Source organism: Syngnathus leptorhynchus, chromosome 4 (assembly GCF_054491065.1).
Source record: "Syngnathus leptorhynchus isolate UIUO chromosome 4, UIUO_Slep, whole genome shotgun sequence".
NCBI classification, from domain to species: Eukaryota; Metazoa; Chordata; class Actinopteri; order Syngnathiformes; family Syngnathidae; genus Syngnathus; species Syngnathus leptorhynchus.
In genome coordinates, this window is record NC_141198.1 from 12,361,082 (window position 1) to 12,380,256 (window position 19,175).

The 19,175-nt window shown below is 40.2% G+C and overlaps 1 protein-coding gene across 5 annotated transcripts in view; it reads left to right on the forward strand.

Moving 5' to 3' along the window:
• The window catches only part of grid2 (glutamate receptor, ionotropic, delta 2), a 262,360-nt gene that overhangs the window by 221,644 nt on the left and 21,541 nt on the right, over positions 1 to 19,175 (forward strand). For all 5 annotated transcript variants that reach the window (XR_015065893.1, XR_015065894.1, XM_085910345.1 and 2 more), the window contains exons 14-15: positions 320 to 515; positions 16,627 to 16,793. Coding sequence is in view for 3 of the 5 variants with exons in the window: in XM_085910345.1 (XP_085766471.1) it covers positions 320 to 515; positions 16,627 to 16,793 (363 nt within the window). In the remaining 2 variants the exon portion in view is untranslated. The remainder of the gene's footprint in view (positions 1 to 319; positions 516 to 16,626; positions 16,794 to 19,175) is intronic.

The following is a 19,175-nucleotide window of genomic DNA, read 5'->3' on the forward strand; positions in this document are numbered from 1 at the left end:
TTTTCATGTCGCGAGACATCTTTTTGTCGATTTTGAAAATAAAAATTCAACAGAAGACACTCCATCACTAGATAGTGTCGAGAAACTCTTAAACGTACAAGTTATTGTGTGTTGTAGTCACATTTCCTTTGTTTGTGCTTATTGTCGTTTTTGTATACTTAATAGTTAATGTATGTACAACAAAAACAAAAGCATTGACATTCCTATTTTGTGTGTGTGTGTGTGGGGGGGTGACCATAACTAAATACTACTCTTCATCCTAATATTTCAAGAGTCTTTAGTTGTCTACTAAAATGCATGTGACTCCTTCTCCTGCCAGGTCGCTCCAGGATTTGTCCAAGCAGACGGAGCTTCCCTACGGCACAGTGCTGGATTCTGCTGTTTACGAGCAGGTGCGCTCCAAGGCTATGAACCCCTTTGAGAGAGATCCCATGTACTCGCAGATGTGGCGGATGATCAACCGCACAGGAGGAGCCGACACCAACGTGGAGGAATCCAAGGAGGGCATTCGAAAGGTGAGCGCAGTTTTCAAGTTGAGCTGCGATGACTGATGCTGTTGGTGACGTCAAAGGCGTTATTTTGAAGCTTTGAGCTGGTGGAATTGCTGTCGTGTCTATGTGAAGAATGTTTTTATTTTCATGGGTTGGCATTAAGAGACAATTAGAAAAGGTGCTCTTAATTAGGATGGAGTGAGGATCTGCTTTCTTGTGGTTGTTGGATGAATCTTTCATAACAAGCAGTGACAAACCTCTGAGGGGCAGAAAGAAAGCGCCTGTGCAGCATGGAGACTGAAATATGTGTGTGCGCGTGTGACCGTGCGTGTTTTCAATTCATTCAGCTTCCATTTTTTCCTCACTCTGCAGACAGCCCTTGCGGCTTTTCTCCCTCGCCACACTTTAAATTTGTGTAAAGAGGCAGCAAGGGGGAAAGTCTAATTTTTATGGGGTTTTTTTACCTGCTGTTTTTGATCAAATTAAAAAACTGGTGTCAACTTTGACTAATAACAGTAATAATGTTTTTCAAATCAATTTTTCATTATTCCTTTTTTGTCATCGTTCATTTCATATTAGCTCAAATGTTTAGTTGATAAGCTTTATTAACTGGCCTTTTTAGGTCAATGAAATTTAAAAAATTATATTGTATTAGCTTTTTCCAAAACTTGATTTTCAATGATGTAGCCCTGTAATTTATTTATTTTTAAAGTTCAATTGACATCGCTTAACTGTAACAGTATAAATACTCACATCTGCAGGTGTCCTTCTGAATTGAGTTCACTTTAATTAAGCACTCTTTTAAAAAGTCTTTTTTTTACCTTGGAGTTTATCAGGGGTGAAAAAATGTCTTCATCGAGCAGCTTTCAAGATGTCCCCCAAAGAGTTACATAAGCTAATTAAAACACCTCATGTAAATTTGAAAATGTGAAGCCTTTTTCATGTCACTGACCGTTACCTTGAATAGCACATCAGCGGCTCGAGGCTATTTGGCCATGATGTCATTAACACTTTCTCATGGACATCTATCAGTGTGATATATTTAGACGTGTGGCGAGTCCCTGCCTGTTTGTTATATCTGAGTCCTTTGAGACCTTCATTTCCTTCTCTCATTTTTCCTTTCAGGCCTTTTATGCCCTACTCTTCCACAATAAACCTTCCTCCATCACTGTTGTCTCCCGAGCTCGATGGATTTTCTCTTCTTTCACTTTCCGTCCCCCATAGCGAAATATTATTAAATGTCAGAACGGGTCAGCATCTCAGCTGTCGCTCTGTGTCTCATACACACAAACACACACACACACACACAAACACACACACACATAGGCATCCCCACCCATGCCCAAATGTGTAACTAAATGTGTAAGGAGACATCTGTCGCCTCTGTATGGAAGTCATACATGACACTATGAGGGGCTAGCAGGGACATAATTCAAGATTGCATAATTCAAAATTAAAATATCTCGCTCTTTCTTTCGCTCTCACTCTCCCTCTCTCACTCATAGCGTGGAATTTCTAATGTATGCATAAGAGATGTCAAATCCAGTTCCAAGAAGTAAAAACCCTGTCACGGTTTGGTTTCAGCCACAGGTGGCTCTCACCAACCAAGCTGGCAGGGAAGCGTCTGGGAAGCCTTTAGGATTTTGGTAATTTGATCCAATCTCTTAGTTCTGGTCAAGACTGTAGCAACATCGTTTTGAATCAGCAGCTGTTTGATGCTCTTTTGAGGTAGTCTATTCAGGAGACCATTACAATAATCAAATCTACTGGAGATAAAAGCGTGGATAAATTTCCCTGGTCTGCTTTGAGCATGAGATCTTTCAATCTGGATGTGATTTTCAGATGGTAAAAAGGCTGTTTTAGTGATTGATATGAATGCTGGAAGTCAGATCTGAATATATCAGCTCACCAATTTCTTTGGCTTCTCGATCTTCCTTTTTTGGTTCATGGACAGTGAGACAACAACTTAATTGAACGTTTATGATTTGAGGGTATTGATAGATACAGTATAACTAATTGTGTGTGATTTGCATTGTTATGACAGCCAACACTGGCGTTCTGAAAACCTAATGCTAGCATATACAGGCTGGACAAAAGGGGACCAAGGATTGACCCCTGAGGTACCCCACATATAATGGCCATTAGATCCGATTTAAAACAAGCATTTCACTTGCGTGTATACCAGAGATATTGATCCGTGTTGTTGTCTGTGAGTGATTCAGTCTCGTGTGAATGACCAAATGTTCGGTTGCCTCTTGGCCTGTGTCAGTCGTGTTTGTGAGAGCCTTTTAGTTGTTTGAAAAAGGTCATCCTGAATTATGTCCCTGACGGGCCCTTATATGGAGTCCGCCCTGGCTACATCATGTCATGTGTCTCGTATGTGTCAGTCGATCAGTAGAGTTCAATAAAGCAAAATGTATTTCACCTCTAACTTCTTGTCTCATCCGCTGGATGACTTGTAGGATATGAAGTAATGTACCTGAAATAAGGACACTGGGGGAAAAAAATGACATGTTACTCATACATCAACTTTTGTGAGTTTTTTTTTTCTCTCACTATGAGAAGTTTGTTACTGTACATTGTACATATCTGAGCGTAGTAGTCACAAATAGTGCATACACAGTCAAGGTCCCCTCCATGCAGAATTTACACGCTCACTGTTCCTGATATGCTTTTTACACTCATGATGCAGGTGAACTCACACACTCATGATGCTACACACATGCACACACACACACACAGACACACACACACCTGCAATATCAATAACACTCCCCATTGAGGTAAGTGGGAATATCTGACAGGCACTTTAAGAGTCTCTGATGACTTCGGAGTGATTTTTGGAGTTGAGTGGATTGTCAGTTCAAGTGATTTTTCTGTCAGTGTGACCTTTTACTGCACTGGGTGAACGTGCCACTCAAGGCTTGGTGTGCGTCTTAAAGTGCTGACCGCGACCGTTTAGCCAAATTGAGCAGAGAATTGAGAGTATGGATTTTTTTTGTGGGGGGGGGGCTTGCATATTCCAAATTTCGACTCAAGCGTTGCAGTAAACGATGGCCAATGAGGGAGCTTAAGGTGCCGTATTGGAAAGCTGTGAGTAAAAAGTCTCATACATAAATGTATATCTGCCTAGTCGATCGGAAAAGTCATTTCTGATATCAAAAATGATATCATTCAAGGGAAAAAAAATCCCTTCTTCATTTTTTTGAAGAGGAATTTTCAGTTGGATACTCATCACCAGCTTTTAGTCATCACCGTTTTCATGGCTCATGAAAATGACAGAACGTGTATTATTCTGATGCTCTGCTCCCAAAAAAAAGCAAGTATTTATTATTCTTTATCATTCGACTTTTGTAATCATATACTAAATTCAAAATGTAAACCAAACCAGGAAGACCCCAAACACATGAGAACCCATGTACAGTCTTATTTTGATCTTCTGACTGTGAGGCAGATCCGGTCACCACAAGGCCCACCATGCTGACATCTATCATTTTCTGGAGGGGGGGGTGTTGAATGATGGCCAATGCACGATGGTCAGAGAAGCCCGTAGGAGGACAACTTTGACATCTGTGCATTTGTCCCCAATGTCCTCTCCCTAATGTTCGACAGGGTGCGTTTGTGTGTTAGATGGTTCCCACTGCACTATTGCTCCCTCGTAGTCCATTAAGTTAATAAGAAAATGAATTGATGTATTCGTAAAAACATGAAAATGAAGCCCCATCCAATATGTTCTGTCTCTATGCAGTTTCCCCTCCTTTTAAATCTGCTCTCACCTTCTCGTTGTCTTCTCCATTTGGACCAAATCCATATAAGGGCCCCATGAGCCCATTTCCATATTTCCTTCCTAAATCATCAACAGTATGTGAGCATCATCACCAGCCCGCTCTCCAATGGTGTGATGTAAAAAAATATATATATAAATACGGTAGTCTACTTTATTTCTGAACTTTAAATGTTTCAAGTGGGCGTAGTAGCGTAAGATAGCGACAGACTCCTATCACGAATATTGATAACGTTTTTTGACTCTCTGTACTTCTGTTCTGTATATCGTGTAAGTTCTTACTTTTGCCTAAACTGGCGAATTTAATATCAAGTCTCGGCTGATTTGGCTTGCCTGCGTAATCTGCATAATCTTTGTCATCATTGCAGAAGCCATTATGGCAAATTGGCGAATTCTTATTGTGTCACATTATACAGCTCCTAACTCCCGCTCTCCAAATTTATGTAGTAGAGGTGAAGAAATGACGGCACTTTTTTATCATAATTTCTGGAGTCATTATGCTAAATGGACAGACGTGATAAGGACTACATTATGGAAAAGGCAAATGGGCTTGTCACAAAATGAAGTTTAACACTAGGGCAAGTGACTTTATGCAAATGCACTGTGTTTAAAAAAAAAAAAGTTGGATTGTGCGATAAGTAATAAACACTTTCTGGACACTTCATTAAATATACCTGATAAAGTGATTCATCCATTTTCTGGATCGTCGGTTCTCATCAGTGTCATGGGTGCGCTGGAGCTTTTCCCAGCTGACTTTGGATGAATGGTGACCCAAGACCGATCATGGGTCAATCTTTGGACAACTACAGACAATTCACATTGACAGGCGACTAATTTTATCAATCAAGTATATCAAAAACATAAAACAGTTTGTCAGTCCATCACAGGTCACGTATACAAAATTAAACAAGCATGTTTTATGATTATAATTTTTTAAATATCATCTGTAGCATATGTTTTCACCAATAGCATTAAACAAGGTTCCACTGTAAACCAGTACTGGTGTTAAATTCAATTCCGCAGAGGAGGACAAATAAAAGCATTCCTCTGCCTCCTCTTGGCCGAGCCTCTCAGCATCAGCATCACAGCCGTCAAGCAGCGTTTGTGTGTCAGTGGCCGGCATGAACACGCTTGTCTCGCTCGTGTCACTGTCACCATCCTTTTAAAAGCGGCCTCCTGCCAACGAGCCGTTGGTCCGAGTTGCCAAGGTTATGCCACACGGTGGCCATCTGTGTTGCCGTGACAGTAGCAGAGAATGGAGAAAGGCTTTTTTTTTTTTTTTTTTTTAAGGATGTCTGACGCTTCTCAACTTGCGTCCGAAGCGACGACTCTCATTCGATTTATGAAAATGAGCATCTTATTTATATTGTTTGCAGTGCATTTTATTGCACGGCAGTGAACTCGCCACAGAAAGCATCCTTGATATACATCCGTCACCGCTCCCGATTACGACCGTGCACAATATCTTCGGCAATAATTCAGCCTCGGTTAAAACCAAATGCCTTTTTGGCATTTCTACTTTCTACAAGTGCAAATCACCCTGTCGGCAGATGGAAGACGTAGGGGAAAAAAAAGAAGAAATCAGAGTGAGAGAAAGCTCGGTTTCCTGCAGAGTGTGATAGCTCATTAGAATTCCGCCCAACGAGCCCAAACAGCAAACATATTTCCCCACTGTTACAATCCTTTGCTTATGTGCGTGCGATGACTTCCTCTGTTGAAATTGAGATTCGGGCAAAAAGGCAAACAAAAAGTAGCAGAAAGCAAGAGGCGAGTCTTGCTATTGAAAAAGTGGCAGATTGTAAATATTGATGAGAGATTTTCGAATAAGACCGTGATTTGTGAGAAAAGGGAGACTCGGGGGTGGGGTGGGGTGGGGGGATGAGAAAACCAACACTTCACTGTTGGAGATGGGATGGAATCACTACACAAGTAAGGGACACTGTTTGCTGTTTAAAATAAACAAAAGCATTAGAAAGGAGAAGCCGAAATCTGCTTATTAAAAATGCTTTTTGGATTTGGAGCAACACACTGGATTTTATCTCATCCCTGAGTCAAGACAGCCAAAGTTATTTTACCCTATCAGTCACATGACAACCTCTCTTTCTCTCTATCTCTCGCTTTCTCTTTCTCTCTGTCTCTCTCGACGGCTAGACGAATTGATGTCTTGTACTTCTTTCGAAAGCACCCACAAAATGCTACTAAACGCAGAAATACTCTCCCTAGGGTCTCTTCAACGTAGCACATTTTACATGAATTGCATTTGCTCATCCTGCCCAATTTGCTGGTTTTCCAGCTAGTCGTATTTAGCGCGTCCTCCTTTTCGGCTTATTTGTCATCTGCTTGCCTATATTTTACTCTCCAACACTATACCTCTCACATTTGTAATAATTACAGGATATGGCAAGCACATCTCTTACAGTCAATGTAATTAATTAACTGTGCTTCGGAGTGTGTGTGTGTGTGTCTGTGTGTTGTGCGCGCGTGTGTGTGTGCATATTGTCAATGACTACAGCTTTGCTGTTATTGTATTTCTCTATAAAAGGCTTTGCTTATCATTAGAGCCTGGCCGAGATAACGCACAAGTGGTGGAAAAGCATGGTGGTCCTCGGCGGATACTTGCCCGTATGTGACATGCATGTTGCTATGATTTATTATGAGAAAGGGAGCGAGACGCAGTCAGAAAGGGAGAAAATGCAGCATATCTTCTCTGCAAATTCCAAGAGAATTTCTACAACAGTGTTACTTTCTTTTACTCTCAGAAACGTTTGTGCAGACCGGCTTATTGGGCTAAGTTGAAAGTTTTTTTTTTAGTATTTTTCTTTTTGGATTAGAAATACACACAGCAAATCTATCAGTCCTCATAGGGTTTTTTTCCCACACCGTTTTAAGAGATGAAATCACAGAATATTTGATGGCGTCTATAAACCTGCAATGGCCTCACTTAATGCTCAACGCTTGTAAAAGTGGCCCTCAGCCAAAGCTTCCAACCAGCCGTTGCCCTCCATCAACACGATTCATTTAACAGAGACTCCTTCCATTGCCTATGTGCTACATGCCCAATTTTTTTTTTTTTTTTTTTTACAAAAATTAATTTTCCTCATAATAGTGCAGCTGCATCCTCTGGATTTTTTTTTTTTTTTACTTGTAATTTAAATCTTGGATATAATGTTTTTTTTTTCTTTTTTCATGCCAGCTATTGGTCCAAAACATTTAGAACATGTATTATTTCTCTCTATTTGGCAAAGCGCGGGAGATTACACACTCGGTTTGTCTTGAGGGGTGAAATGAGGCAGCACGCAGCAATGCAATTAGTCCAATAGACGACACAATGAGCCACATTGGCCATGTTTGACAACAGGATTAATTTGCGACCCGATGGCCTCGACCGTAAGATAAGAAATCCGCCAGCCTGACCGAAAGCGAAGCATTAGATAGCTATCTTAATTCCCGTGATAAAAAGTATGAAAAAGAAGAATGGAGGAGGGAATTTCTTTTGGGACAATATCCGACACAAAGTTTGTCTTGTGCCTTCATTTGTCTTGCCTTCTCTCCTCCTTTGTGCTGTCATCTCTCTTTTGTTTTCATCATCTTCCCATTTACCACTCCTCTCTTTTCTGGCTGCTGGGCTCCGAGCCACGGCGGTCCGGGTGTTCCTGCAGTGCATCCATCTTTCTCTTGGCCACTCGCTCTCTGTCCTCTCATTTCCTCGTGGCTCACAGGGCAGCCACGCCAGGCGTCTTTATCTGTGTCCGTGGAGGAGGTAACGGCCCGCTGCCAGCTACTAATGGACTTTTTGGAAAAAAACTGATATAGCCATAGATCATACGAAGCCGAGGAGGGCGTCGGCTAGTCGGGCCGGGCTGAGGGGAGTGTGTCTGACGCTTACAAAAAAAAAAGTTTGAAGATAAAAAGGAAAGTCATAATGAGGGGACACTACTAGAAAAATGTTTGCGAAAGTAATGTGACTCGCACTCGATGGGTGTGTCTGGAAAGCACAAGGCAAGACTGGGAATTTCAGCGCAAATTATTAGGGATGGCCGTACTTTTTCACCTGTGGTTTTTGTGTTTTTATAGATAAAACTGCAATAATACCATTTCAGATATTTTCAGAGCGATTTATTTTTTATTTTTAGGAATGGGTAGGGATATAATAATTATTCTCTTATAATATAACTTACTAAATATTGTGACATTATTAACCTTATATTTTTCAGTAGTACGATCATTTCTTTAGCAGAAAATTCACTTTATTCTCAAAAGATTTCAGGCTTTGAACATGTGTGTTTCAATTTTGAAGTAGACAAATCGACTGGTTTTGTTCCTCTCGTGTAGTAGATATTGTGACTGTGACTGTGGATGACTTCGTTGTAAATTCCGTTAATGTTGAATAAAATTAGAATGGTTTCTTTGAACCCATAATCAGTCTAAATATCGAAATGGTGATGGCTAACAGTTAAACTAAAAGCAGCATAGACAGCCAAAATGATTACAAAAACAGCCTAAAGTCTGTGATGACAGCTTGATTCCTCATAAACCCTTCTGCAAAGACATCAGAATAAAGCTTTGAACTTGAAATGAGAAATATTACACGAGCCGTCAAAAGTTACTTGAGCTGGAAAAGAACTCCGATTAATCCTTCTGTCAGTAAATGGCTTAAGATGATCATCATGCAGTCAGACATCTTTGGTGAGATGTGGCAATTTGTAATATGCGTGTTGATTTTTTTAATACTCACACTATTGTGCAGAAAAAAGGAAACATGACTAGATGAATTTGCAAAGAGTAAAAATGCTGTTTGCAAGCGTGGCTATCTGACGCTTTCCAGTCAATTGTTATTTTGAAATGATTGTTTAGCAGCATTGTTTGAGCTCTACCCAGTGCCATTTCGGCCTCCCCCCTGAGAAACACCAATCCTTAAAGTTCACTACTCAATTGGAAGACACATTTCACAGAGAGGAGTCGTGACCTTTTATACACAGGCACGCAGCCCAGTTGGATCGCAAACACTATCAAAGTGCTTCCAAATCACCTCGCCGAGCTTCTTATTGGCCCATTTGGACTCAACAAGTCAATGCGGTCCAAGATGATTTGCATTTTCATTGCTCCTCTTCGCACGGAGGCACGCCAACATCACGGGCCGGCCAAAATTTTGCGTGATCCACCTCAGCCGTTCCGCTTACCCACCTTCAATAAAAGTGAAAACGTGAAGCAATAGAACGACATCTTCAGCTCACAAATGCACTTAAGTAACCCCGGCTGCATGTGAATTTCCGATACGGGCTTTCAATTTTATGATTTAATGTTCTGCTTTCTGCTGTATAGAAAGCTGATGCTATCAACGGCAACACAAGACAAGCAATCCATCAAAGACCTTCAAATCCCAAATCCATAAACTGATATCAGATTACTATGTTGGGGAGAAAAAAAATAAAGCATAGTGGGGTTTTTTTATATGCAAACAAAAAGGAAATAAAGGGGTTAAGAATGATTGTGAGGTGTCACCACAGAACTTTAAATATGAAATAATTAAATTACATTAAATAATTAAAATTAAAAACAGTGTATCCCGCCAGACACCTGATAGATATTTACTGAATGCCGGACAAAGATGAAAAAAATAATAATAATAATAAATGTCACATGACACCCGACTACTATGCTCTACCTCCTAAAGACAAAAAAATAATGTAACATAGGCACTATAATGCAGAGAGTATTTTTGTATCCGGTTGCTTCCAATTTGATTTGTATTCAAATAAATTTACAATCCATTTAAAGTGTGTTTTATAAAGTTTGAATGTTTTTCATCTTTTGGGGGGGGCTGTATATCATTTCTATAGTTTCACCTATCCTGAGTGGGTCTGGAACTTATCCATCATGATGAATGAGGTTTCACTGTAGCAGTCAGCCACGGGGTAAAATCACAAAAGCAACTCAGGATTAATCATGTTACGAGAGACCCATGAACTTGGTTTTGTAGTCTAGGTCGGACCAGATAGAAATGTTAACAACACACAGCAAGAGTGCATGCGCTGTCGGGTGACAGGTGTGCCATTGAGGCTAGTCACCAACCATGTGATGAGGACCGGCGGGCTTTGCAAATTAAACGCTCCCTCGCCACTTGACAGGTCCATACAGTGTGGGTGTGGGTGTGTATGTGTGCGTGAGTGGGTGTGCGCGCGCATGCATGTGTGTGTGTGTGTGTGTGCGCACATGTGTGTGTTGGGTTGTGTGAGGTCTCGTAGAGGTCATGACTCATTGGTGTGTTCTAGAAACAATGTGTGCGGAACATTGCACCCACATCAATGTTTTATTCCACCCGCGAAGCCTTAAGCTACAGCTAACAGCCCTCTCTTTTATTTCTGGAGGGCTTTAAAAAGCCCGCATGGGTGGATATTATGGATTCAAAGTCGAGGAAGCAGAAGAAGGAAAAAAAACTTTATGAGTCCCTGAAGGCGGAATGAATTGTTTTCCACTCTCTTATTGACTACACAAGGGCCAACAAAAACAAACATTACAGAATGTATTCCACTGGAGAGATTGAGGGTGCTCTGCAAAAATTAAGAGCGCCTCCCAATGAGGTAGAAGTTCGCTACCTTGCCAAAGGGCACATGTGAAGTGAATTGGCGTCATTCCGACAAAGCAGTGGGAATTTCCATGAGTGTCCATCATCCATCAGTGGCAAAAAAAAAAAAAAAAACAGACTGACTATTAAAGAGCGACAAAGTTATTATCAAACATCGATTTGTTCGATTCTACAACAGAAAATATATTATATATATATAATATATTGTACATATTTGGAGTGGAGTGCACTCGGCCGTAATCAACGTAAGTTCGCCGTATTACCACAGTTGCCAACTATTAAAGGACAACTTATTCCATTAGGAAAGAAATGATCAGCAGCAGAGATACGCTTGAGTGACACTGGAGCAAGAGACACAAAGTCGACATTTTAATTCACTGCTCATCTTTCTGACACTCAGCAAAAACTTCAAGACATTTTTTTCCCCCCTGCAGTTTCTTTCAGTCCGCTGTCATTCGCTCTGAGAGGTCCAGCGGCTCTGTAATCTGCAATGACCTTGAAATCGCTCGCTGGCCCTGCGTGTTGGGAGCGGCAAGGTGACAGACACAATTCACTTTTGCCTCTTTGTGTGGAGCCTGTGTGAATGGCTGACTGAGTGGGCGGGGCTAGTGAGTTGCGTCGTTGGGGGAAAAATGGCTTCGTCTGTTTGAAAGTTGACGATTGATGGCAGAATGGATGGACAAAACTGTCTCATCACTCTGGGCTGATCTTCAACTGCATTATATCACACTGAAAAGAAAATCGAATGTCTTCACTGTGCCTTCCACATGTATGGGTACTTACCACAGTTGTATATTCAAAGAAACATTTTTCATGATACAACAATATGTTCCCTTAAGTTTTTATTTTAATGTGATCCACTAATAGTGAGTTAAATGTGTGTAACAAAAGTATTTTGAGAAGGGGCACTATCCCTATTGGTTAGTTAGTTGGCTGATTGGTTTCTTGATGAACTTTGAGGTCTCCTGTTGCCAGGCAACGGGATGCAAACAAGGCAGATGTTCAAGAAACCTGACCCTTTTACACATGCAAAAGAACCAATTAAGATTTCAGATGCCAAATAAAATGCAGCAATGTGATCTTTGTAAAGGCAAGCAACATAAATAATGAAGTATAATCCAACAAAAGGAGGATGAAAAGAAAATAGAAAATTAATGGTTTTCTTGCCGCATCCCATTAAAGGTGGCATCTTGGTTTTGGCTCACTGATCCATGGCGGATGATCTGTCTCCCACATCTGTCTCCAATTACTCCTCACTTCCACTATCATATCTCTCATCGGCTTAACGGAAGTCTGAACAAACATTTGCATATGGTGTGACAATGGGGGATGTATTAATCTATTTATTTGTATTTTATTACTTTCCCACGCTTTCCAAAGAAACATTGAAGACAGCCGAGGGTAATTAAACAACAAAGCCAAGAAAAAAAAGACTGAAAAGCAATGAAGAAGTTGTCAGATTGCAATCTCAGGGGGACGGAGCCAACTGGAGCGAGCAGTCGGACAGAACTCCTCCAGAGGATTGATGCCACCTGCGCGCAAAGCTGTCATTGGCCTACACTGTGCTACAAGTAGCTGATGCTTATTGCTTAGATTTAATTTCCAAATTGATATTCAGCTTTGGAAATTGTTACCACTGCTAACGTAAAGTTCGTAACCTTTTTCTCTTTTTAATCTGTTCTCTCCAAAACATTACTTCTAGTATCAAAAATTAACGTTGCAACTTCTTTGTTACTTCTGTGGTAAACCATGTTGTAAAGATCACTACCAGCACCTTCAGGACTGAAGTGGAATATCGTTGCTTTTGACAATAACAGCAAAGATGAGGGCGGAGGGAAATCGACTTTAATACTATTTATGCATTTTCACATTTGAAATTGAGTACCACCTGCTTTCCAGTACGCATCCAGAACTCAAGTGCACAATATGAGGAAATGACAATTGCAAGCACACAGCTGAGTGTCAGCCAATCTTATTATCACACATATACAGTGTAGCGGTCTGCATCAGAAAAGTCACCAATAAACAAGAGTCAGTAGTGGTGGGAGAGGATGACTGACAGCAAAGGCAAATACAAAATTGATCTCCAGACATGGTGGCTCTGAGACTCACGAAGGGACACATCGCGTGTCTCTGCTACGCCTTGATCGATTTTGCTTGCCCCTAATGTAATTTTTATTCAAATGTCTGCACATGTTTGTGGAAGCCTGACGGAATATTCGACCGGGGAGGAATCAGTAATCCCTTGATTTGTTCAAATGAGAATTAAACAAAAGCAGCAGCAGAGTCAGCGGGATGCGGCGGCGGCGGCGAGCGATTTGGAGAGATGAGGTTAGGAAGATGCTCGGAGGTAGAAAGAAGACGTTTGATCTTGCACTGTGTGCTTTTGGATCCAAAACAGTAGCTCCAAGAGTTGTTTGAAAAGAAATCAGCACAAGTTGCAATTATTTGCGAGCGAGGCTGGAGTCGTCTTTTTTTTTTTTTGGCTTGTGTGGCCTAAGATGTGAAGATATGAAGATGCGAGTGTATCTGCAGGCAGTTGCTCTTTTCTTTTTACTCCACGAGAGTCTCATGCCTACTTTGCTCTTATTTCTCTGAATCACACGATTCAAAGTCATGGAAGACTGATGCAAGATGACATGCAAACAGGCACGAAGCTAAAGTAGACATTTGAGATACAAGTTAACTCTTTGTTGGACACGAAATTTTTTTGGGGAAAAGTCACATAATTTATTTCACTTAACTTTTGAAATCCTTATTATGCAGTATCGTCATTTCCTCAAACAGTCAATAGCAAGGCGCATAAAGACAAACAACCATTCACAGCTATGGAAATGTCAGAGTTCTACCATGCCCGGGTACCCGGCTGAAACCCAGGCAGGGCTGGATGATGATGGATATTGTTTATTCACAGATTTAGAACTGAACTCTAACCGAAAGGATTTTTTTCACTCAACAGCATAAAGTACCAAGTTTGGGTTTTTTTTAAATGGAAGGATGATTTTTTTGAATGCATACCAAGTACTCGAGGCCCTCAGTTCACTAAAATCATAGTTTTTTTTCTTCTACTGCTATTTCATTTTGTAACCTCATAACTTTGCCACTACTTTTATTAAGTGTATTTCAGTACCATGTAACAGCTCCCGGAAAAGGGAAAAAACAAGACACATTCTAGGTAAACAACGAAATAAAAACAAGATTGTGTTCATTTACTCTGCTCCCCAGGTAGAGAGAATCAAAATTAAGAGTGACACAAGTAATGGAAATATAAGCAAATCACCGAGGCGCCTTCAATTCTGTGATTATGGATCTTAGCAGGGTGTCAATTGTGAGAGGCGAAAAAATAAGGTCTGACGTTACGGTTAGGAGTGATGTGTAGGTGTGTTGTCGGGCTGCTGGGAGCCATGTTGATGCGCTTTGAGGGACCTTTGACCAAGTTTACCTCGGCGCAACTTTAGACATGCTACAGCAAAGACCTCAGAGTCAACACTTTTAGCACAGAGTTCACTCGAGGCAAAAGTCAACGGGTTTCTTATGCCCACACAATAAAAGCACTAAAAGCTCCCAAGATGGTACTAAGCGCAAACAGTATGGCCTTACACAAATACAAATTTGTGCATCCATTTGATTAAAAATGTTGCTGTATACTCCAGGCATGGTTTAAAATTGTGAAATGTTTGCACCCAAAACACTTAATGAGATCGACATTGCGGGTTAGTCTTCATAAAAGCTATTTTTAAGGTGTTTTTGTTTGATTGAAGTGGGATTACCATAACCTCTGAGTCCAATTCTTTCTGCATTTCATTTTTTTTTTTATTAAACAGCTACATGTTCCAGGTCATTGGACTCCTCATGGTTTGATTTTTAACATCATCACCATCAAGTCTCTTCCCCCAAACCAAATGCCGTTCCACGGCTGACCTGTGTGAGGCAGCATATCATTGCCACAGGGTAAAAGAAAGGAACCAACTGTTATCTGAACTTTACATTGAAGTTGTTGGCATTTTAATGTGGTGACTGACAGCTCGAATTAAGCCTGATTGCCAATACATGTGTAGTTCCCACTCAGCAAACTTCAAATCAGTCCCGATCATGACTTAAGTACTTCAGTCATCAACACAAACATGCCAGCAGGCTTGTGATAATCCTTCTTAAGTGGCCTCAGTCAAAGATGCGGCATGGAGCAGATGCTGGCAAAATTACAGGTTATGTCGTTTATTCAGTCAGGAAGAGATCACGGGTGTTTAGCTTTTTTTTTTTAAGCACTTTGTGGCATGATATAAACTCAGCAGCAAGCTATCCATCATGCATGTCAACAGTTCAACCCGCATGATAAGAAATTCCACAGAAACACACATGTTCTTCTGTCATCAACATCACTGATGCGATGTATTTGTGATTCAAGGACAAGAGCCTCTCCTATCCATTGTTGTTCAGGTCATAAAAGAAGTACCTGTAGACACATTGGCAAGAGAAGTAGAAAATAAAGTTTATCAGTGTAAAATAATGAGTTCATCTTCGAAGTGTTACAATGAATGTTGCAACCTTGCAGCTATTTAACGGATCCATTGAAAAGACGCTTTTATTCTCAAGTCTGCTCTCTGAAAATTGTAAGCTATGAAAAAAAAGGAAATCAGGGAAAGTTGACAAACAACCAACACCGCCAAGGTCAAAAGATTGTGGACTGTATATAAACACGAGACATTTTTGGAACAGAAAAAAAGAAAGCAAATATTTCATTTGCATTATGTGAATAAGTAAAACAATCAGGTATTGAATGTGTGTAATACTGCTGCTTTTGCTAATATATTGCTAATATTCTTAAGAATTGGAAAATAATACTGGAAAGTCGGGAATTTATTCTTAAAAGAAAAAAAAAGTTGAGTTTTGTTTGAAAAGCTGTAAAGAGTTGAACAAAATACATTCTGAAGCTTTGCGCTGAATGATTGCGCGCACACACCCAAACTGCTAAACACACGCGCCGACTTCACAGGACTACGAACTGTGAAATTATCCAATCATAGGTGGTTGTCGGTTCGCAGGTATCCGTCAGCGTGCGTAGGCCGACTGAGGTGAAACACATGCACTCAGCAAAGACAGAGAGGCTTTGAAAATTTCATAAAGTACCATTAAACTTTATGACACACCAAGTGAAAATAAAGGTGTTTGGAGGGAAAGTTATCCAAGTGTCACCGCTGAGTTGTTGCTTTCTTTACTTTTTATTTCTCTGCATAAACATTAGGTGTGCTTATTGTTACCGTAAGGCTGTGCAAACAACTACTTTGGCTATTATGGAACAGATGCTGATTGTGAATTATGACACAAGAACAGGCTTGCCTTTAGCATTCAATAACAATCCATTCAAAAGATTTTGGAAAAAAAGGTGGAACTGGATGCCATGCATAATTTGTATGATATTTGAGGCAAGTTTTGTTGGTCCAAAGATTCAGCCGTGGAGGTAGCACTTTACAAGTACCCCACAAAGGAGGGATAAAATAAGCCAGTAAGCCAATAACACTCCCGCATTTAGAGTCGAGAGGGAACGATAAACAGCAAAGTTGTTTTTCCATTTAAATTTGCTATCTCAGAAGAGAAAAATAACCTTGCTGCGGCACACTTATGAAATATTGTCTGTAATGAATTAGTCCTTGGCGACCATCTGGAATGTGCGTGCAGCCCCTGATCCATCTGATCAACAGAAATGTTTCAATCATTCACTCGCAAAGAATGTCCCATGTCTTGACACCGTTAACATTTTATTCCAGGTGAAGTACGGCCGTTTTGGCTTTGTGTGGGATGCGGCGGTGCTGGAGTACGTCGCCAACAACGACGAGGACTGTTCCTTCTACACGGTGGGCAGCAATGCGCCGGATCGCGGCTACGGCATCGCCATGCAGCACGGCAGTCCCTACAGAGACATTTTCTCCCAGAGGTAGGAGCCGGTCCCCCAAGGTGGCATCATTGTTTGCTCTTAAAAGACACGATTGACATGCAAATGTATGTATTTCCACTTCACAAGTGCAGCCACCCTGCTTCCGAATCTAACTGTCTGTAAAAACGAATAACTTTCCCGAAATGAATTCTCATATCTATTCTTTCCTTGTCTAAAGGTCATACAGGTTTTCAATCATCACTTTAAATTCAGCTTGACAAAATAAAAAAATGTCCACTTTGATAAAATTCTGCCTTCGGGGATGCTTGAAAATCGTCTCTTTAGTCTAGACGGCAACTAATAGCAGAATAAATTGTGTGCTGTGTATATCTTCCAAGAGGGAGATTGCACTCTGTCAGTCTTTGAGAAGCTACATTGCTTAGCGCTTTCTTCACTGAGATTCACACGTCATCTCACAATCTTTCAAGATGCGTCAACACACATATACATTAGATGGCTGGTTTCACACTGCTGGTGCAAGTGCCCAATTATGATTTAATATGTATATCCAAATTTTAATCCATATATCCGATTTTGACAAATACCCAATAGGATTCATTCATGAACACATGAAACTTGGCAATCAGGTGCAGATGACCCAGTTAAATAATGCTACATACGTCTCACTAGGCAGTGACGTCAAAGTTGACAATAATTAGTCAATTATGCCATTTTTTTTATTTAGCCTGCCAGTTTCCCTTAGCAACATAACATTTGTTATGCATGTTGGTGTCTCAAGACATGATTCCCGTAAACACACAGTAATACAACACATTATTTTTTTTCCATTTCTAGGTACGCAGGGAAAAATTTATCTTTAAGGTCAAACTGTTACCATCACCAGGTTGGCCTTACATCAAAATAAATAAATAAATAGTCGTCCCTGTTCCACGTGGCCAAAACACGACATCAAAGTGTCGTCACTCATCCTAAAAATATGAAACTCTCGTCAGTCAACTCCACAATGTTAAAGCAGGACACAACATTTCATTTATTATGAATGTCCCCTCCTGAGATGTTCCTTTCTCATTTGAATGTGACTCCATCAAAAATATAATCGCATGCCAAGGGCATCGTGAGTTAAACATGCATATATCCCTGATTACATATTTGTCCATTTATCATAACATGCTCTCATGCTTATTCAATTATTTACATTCAACTCTATGATTATTTAACACATATATATCTACTGCGATGATACCTGCAGTGAATTCATTTGCAGCAACCATAGTCTCAAATCACATTGTTATTATTATTTTTTTTACCGATCCAGTGGTGAGTTGTGCCTTGGCTGTTTCCTTGAGGTCCGTAGATGCCTCGCAGCCCCCCCATTGCAGCTGCAGTCGTATAAATTCAAGGGTTTCTTGGTGGCCTGCGTATGGAGTACTCGTGTCTTTATAGCACAGCTTTCCTCTTTTAATGAATGTTCCCAGGGATCTTTCCAAGAAGAGGGAATATATAGAAGCCTTAGTATGATCATTGTTGGTCTGTCATGGCTCTATTCAATTTCTATAAATTATAAGTCAGTTTTTCAATGGAATTGTCAAAGCAAATATTTTGAGAGCGACTTTTTCTTTACGAGTGTTTCTGAGCAGAATTAATATGTTGCTCACTATCTCTATCAACGAGATGCTAATTACTGTCGAAGGCCATATATGCAATTGGTTTCGACCCCACAAACCACACTACAGTTTAATTGTGTGAACGGATCTATTGTTAAACACCACTCATTAGCCTTCACATGCCTGGTGCATGCTTAGCGAGAATAAAAGAAAAGTTGAGATAAGAGTAAAATATGTATTATGTTAAATTCACTTTAGTAGTACAGAACTAAGAAAGAATATTGGAAGGGGTGAGGCAAAGTACAAACGTGCATATGGGAGTTTAAACACAGACACATGCACATAAAATGCGACATGTTTTATAAAAGGCCAACATTTGCCTGTAGCATTCAAACTCTGACAACACACATTCTTTGTAGAGACAAAGCTACATTTTTATGGTTTGTGCCACTCATCGCTTGTCTCTTCGGTTTATTTATATTTAACACATAGCAAGGACAACAGCAAACACGAGACATTTTTGTCAAAGACGTTTCTTTCCAGCCAATTCAAGATTCTGTCAATTGAGGTTCTTGGCGTGAGTGATCCAGATCAATAATCCATTTTGTTGCTTATTTCACATTTGAGTGGGATCATATATTCATGTTGTCCATTGCTAATATATAACTTTAATCAAGTATTTAAAGTTGAATTTCTTTGAAAAGCTTCCCTATGTTGAATCAAAATATATTTTGTCAAAGAGATCTTAATGGCAAAAAGATGCTCTCATGAGTTTATATTCCTAAAATCAATAGACAACAGCAATCAGTAAGAAGAA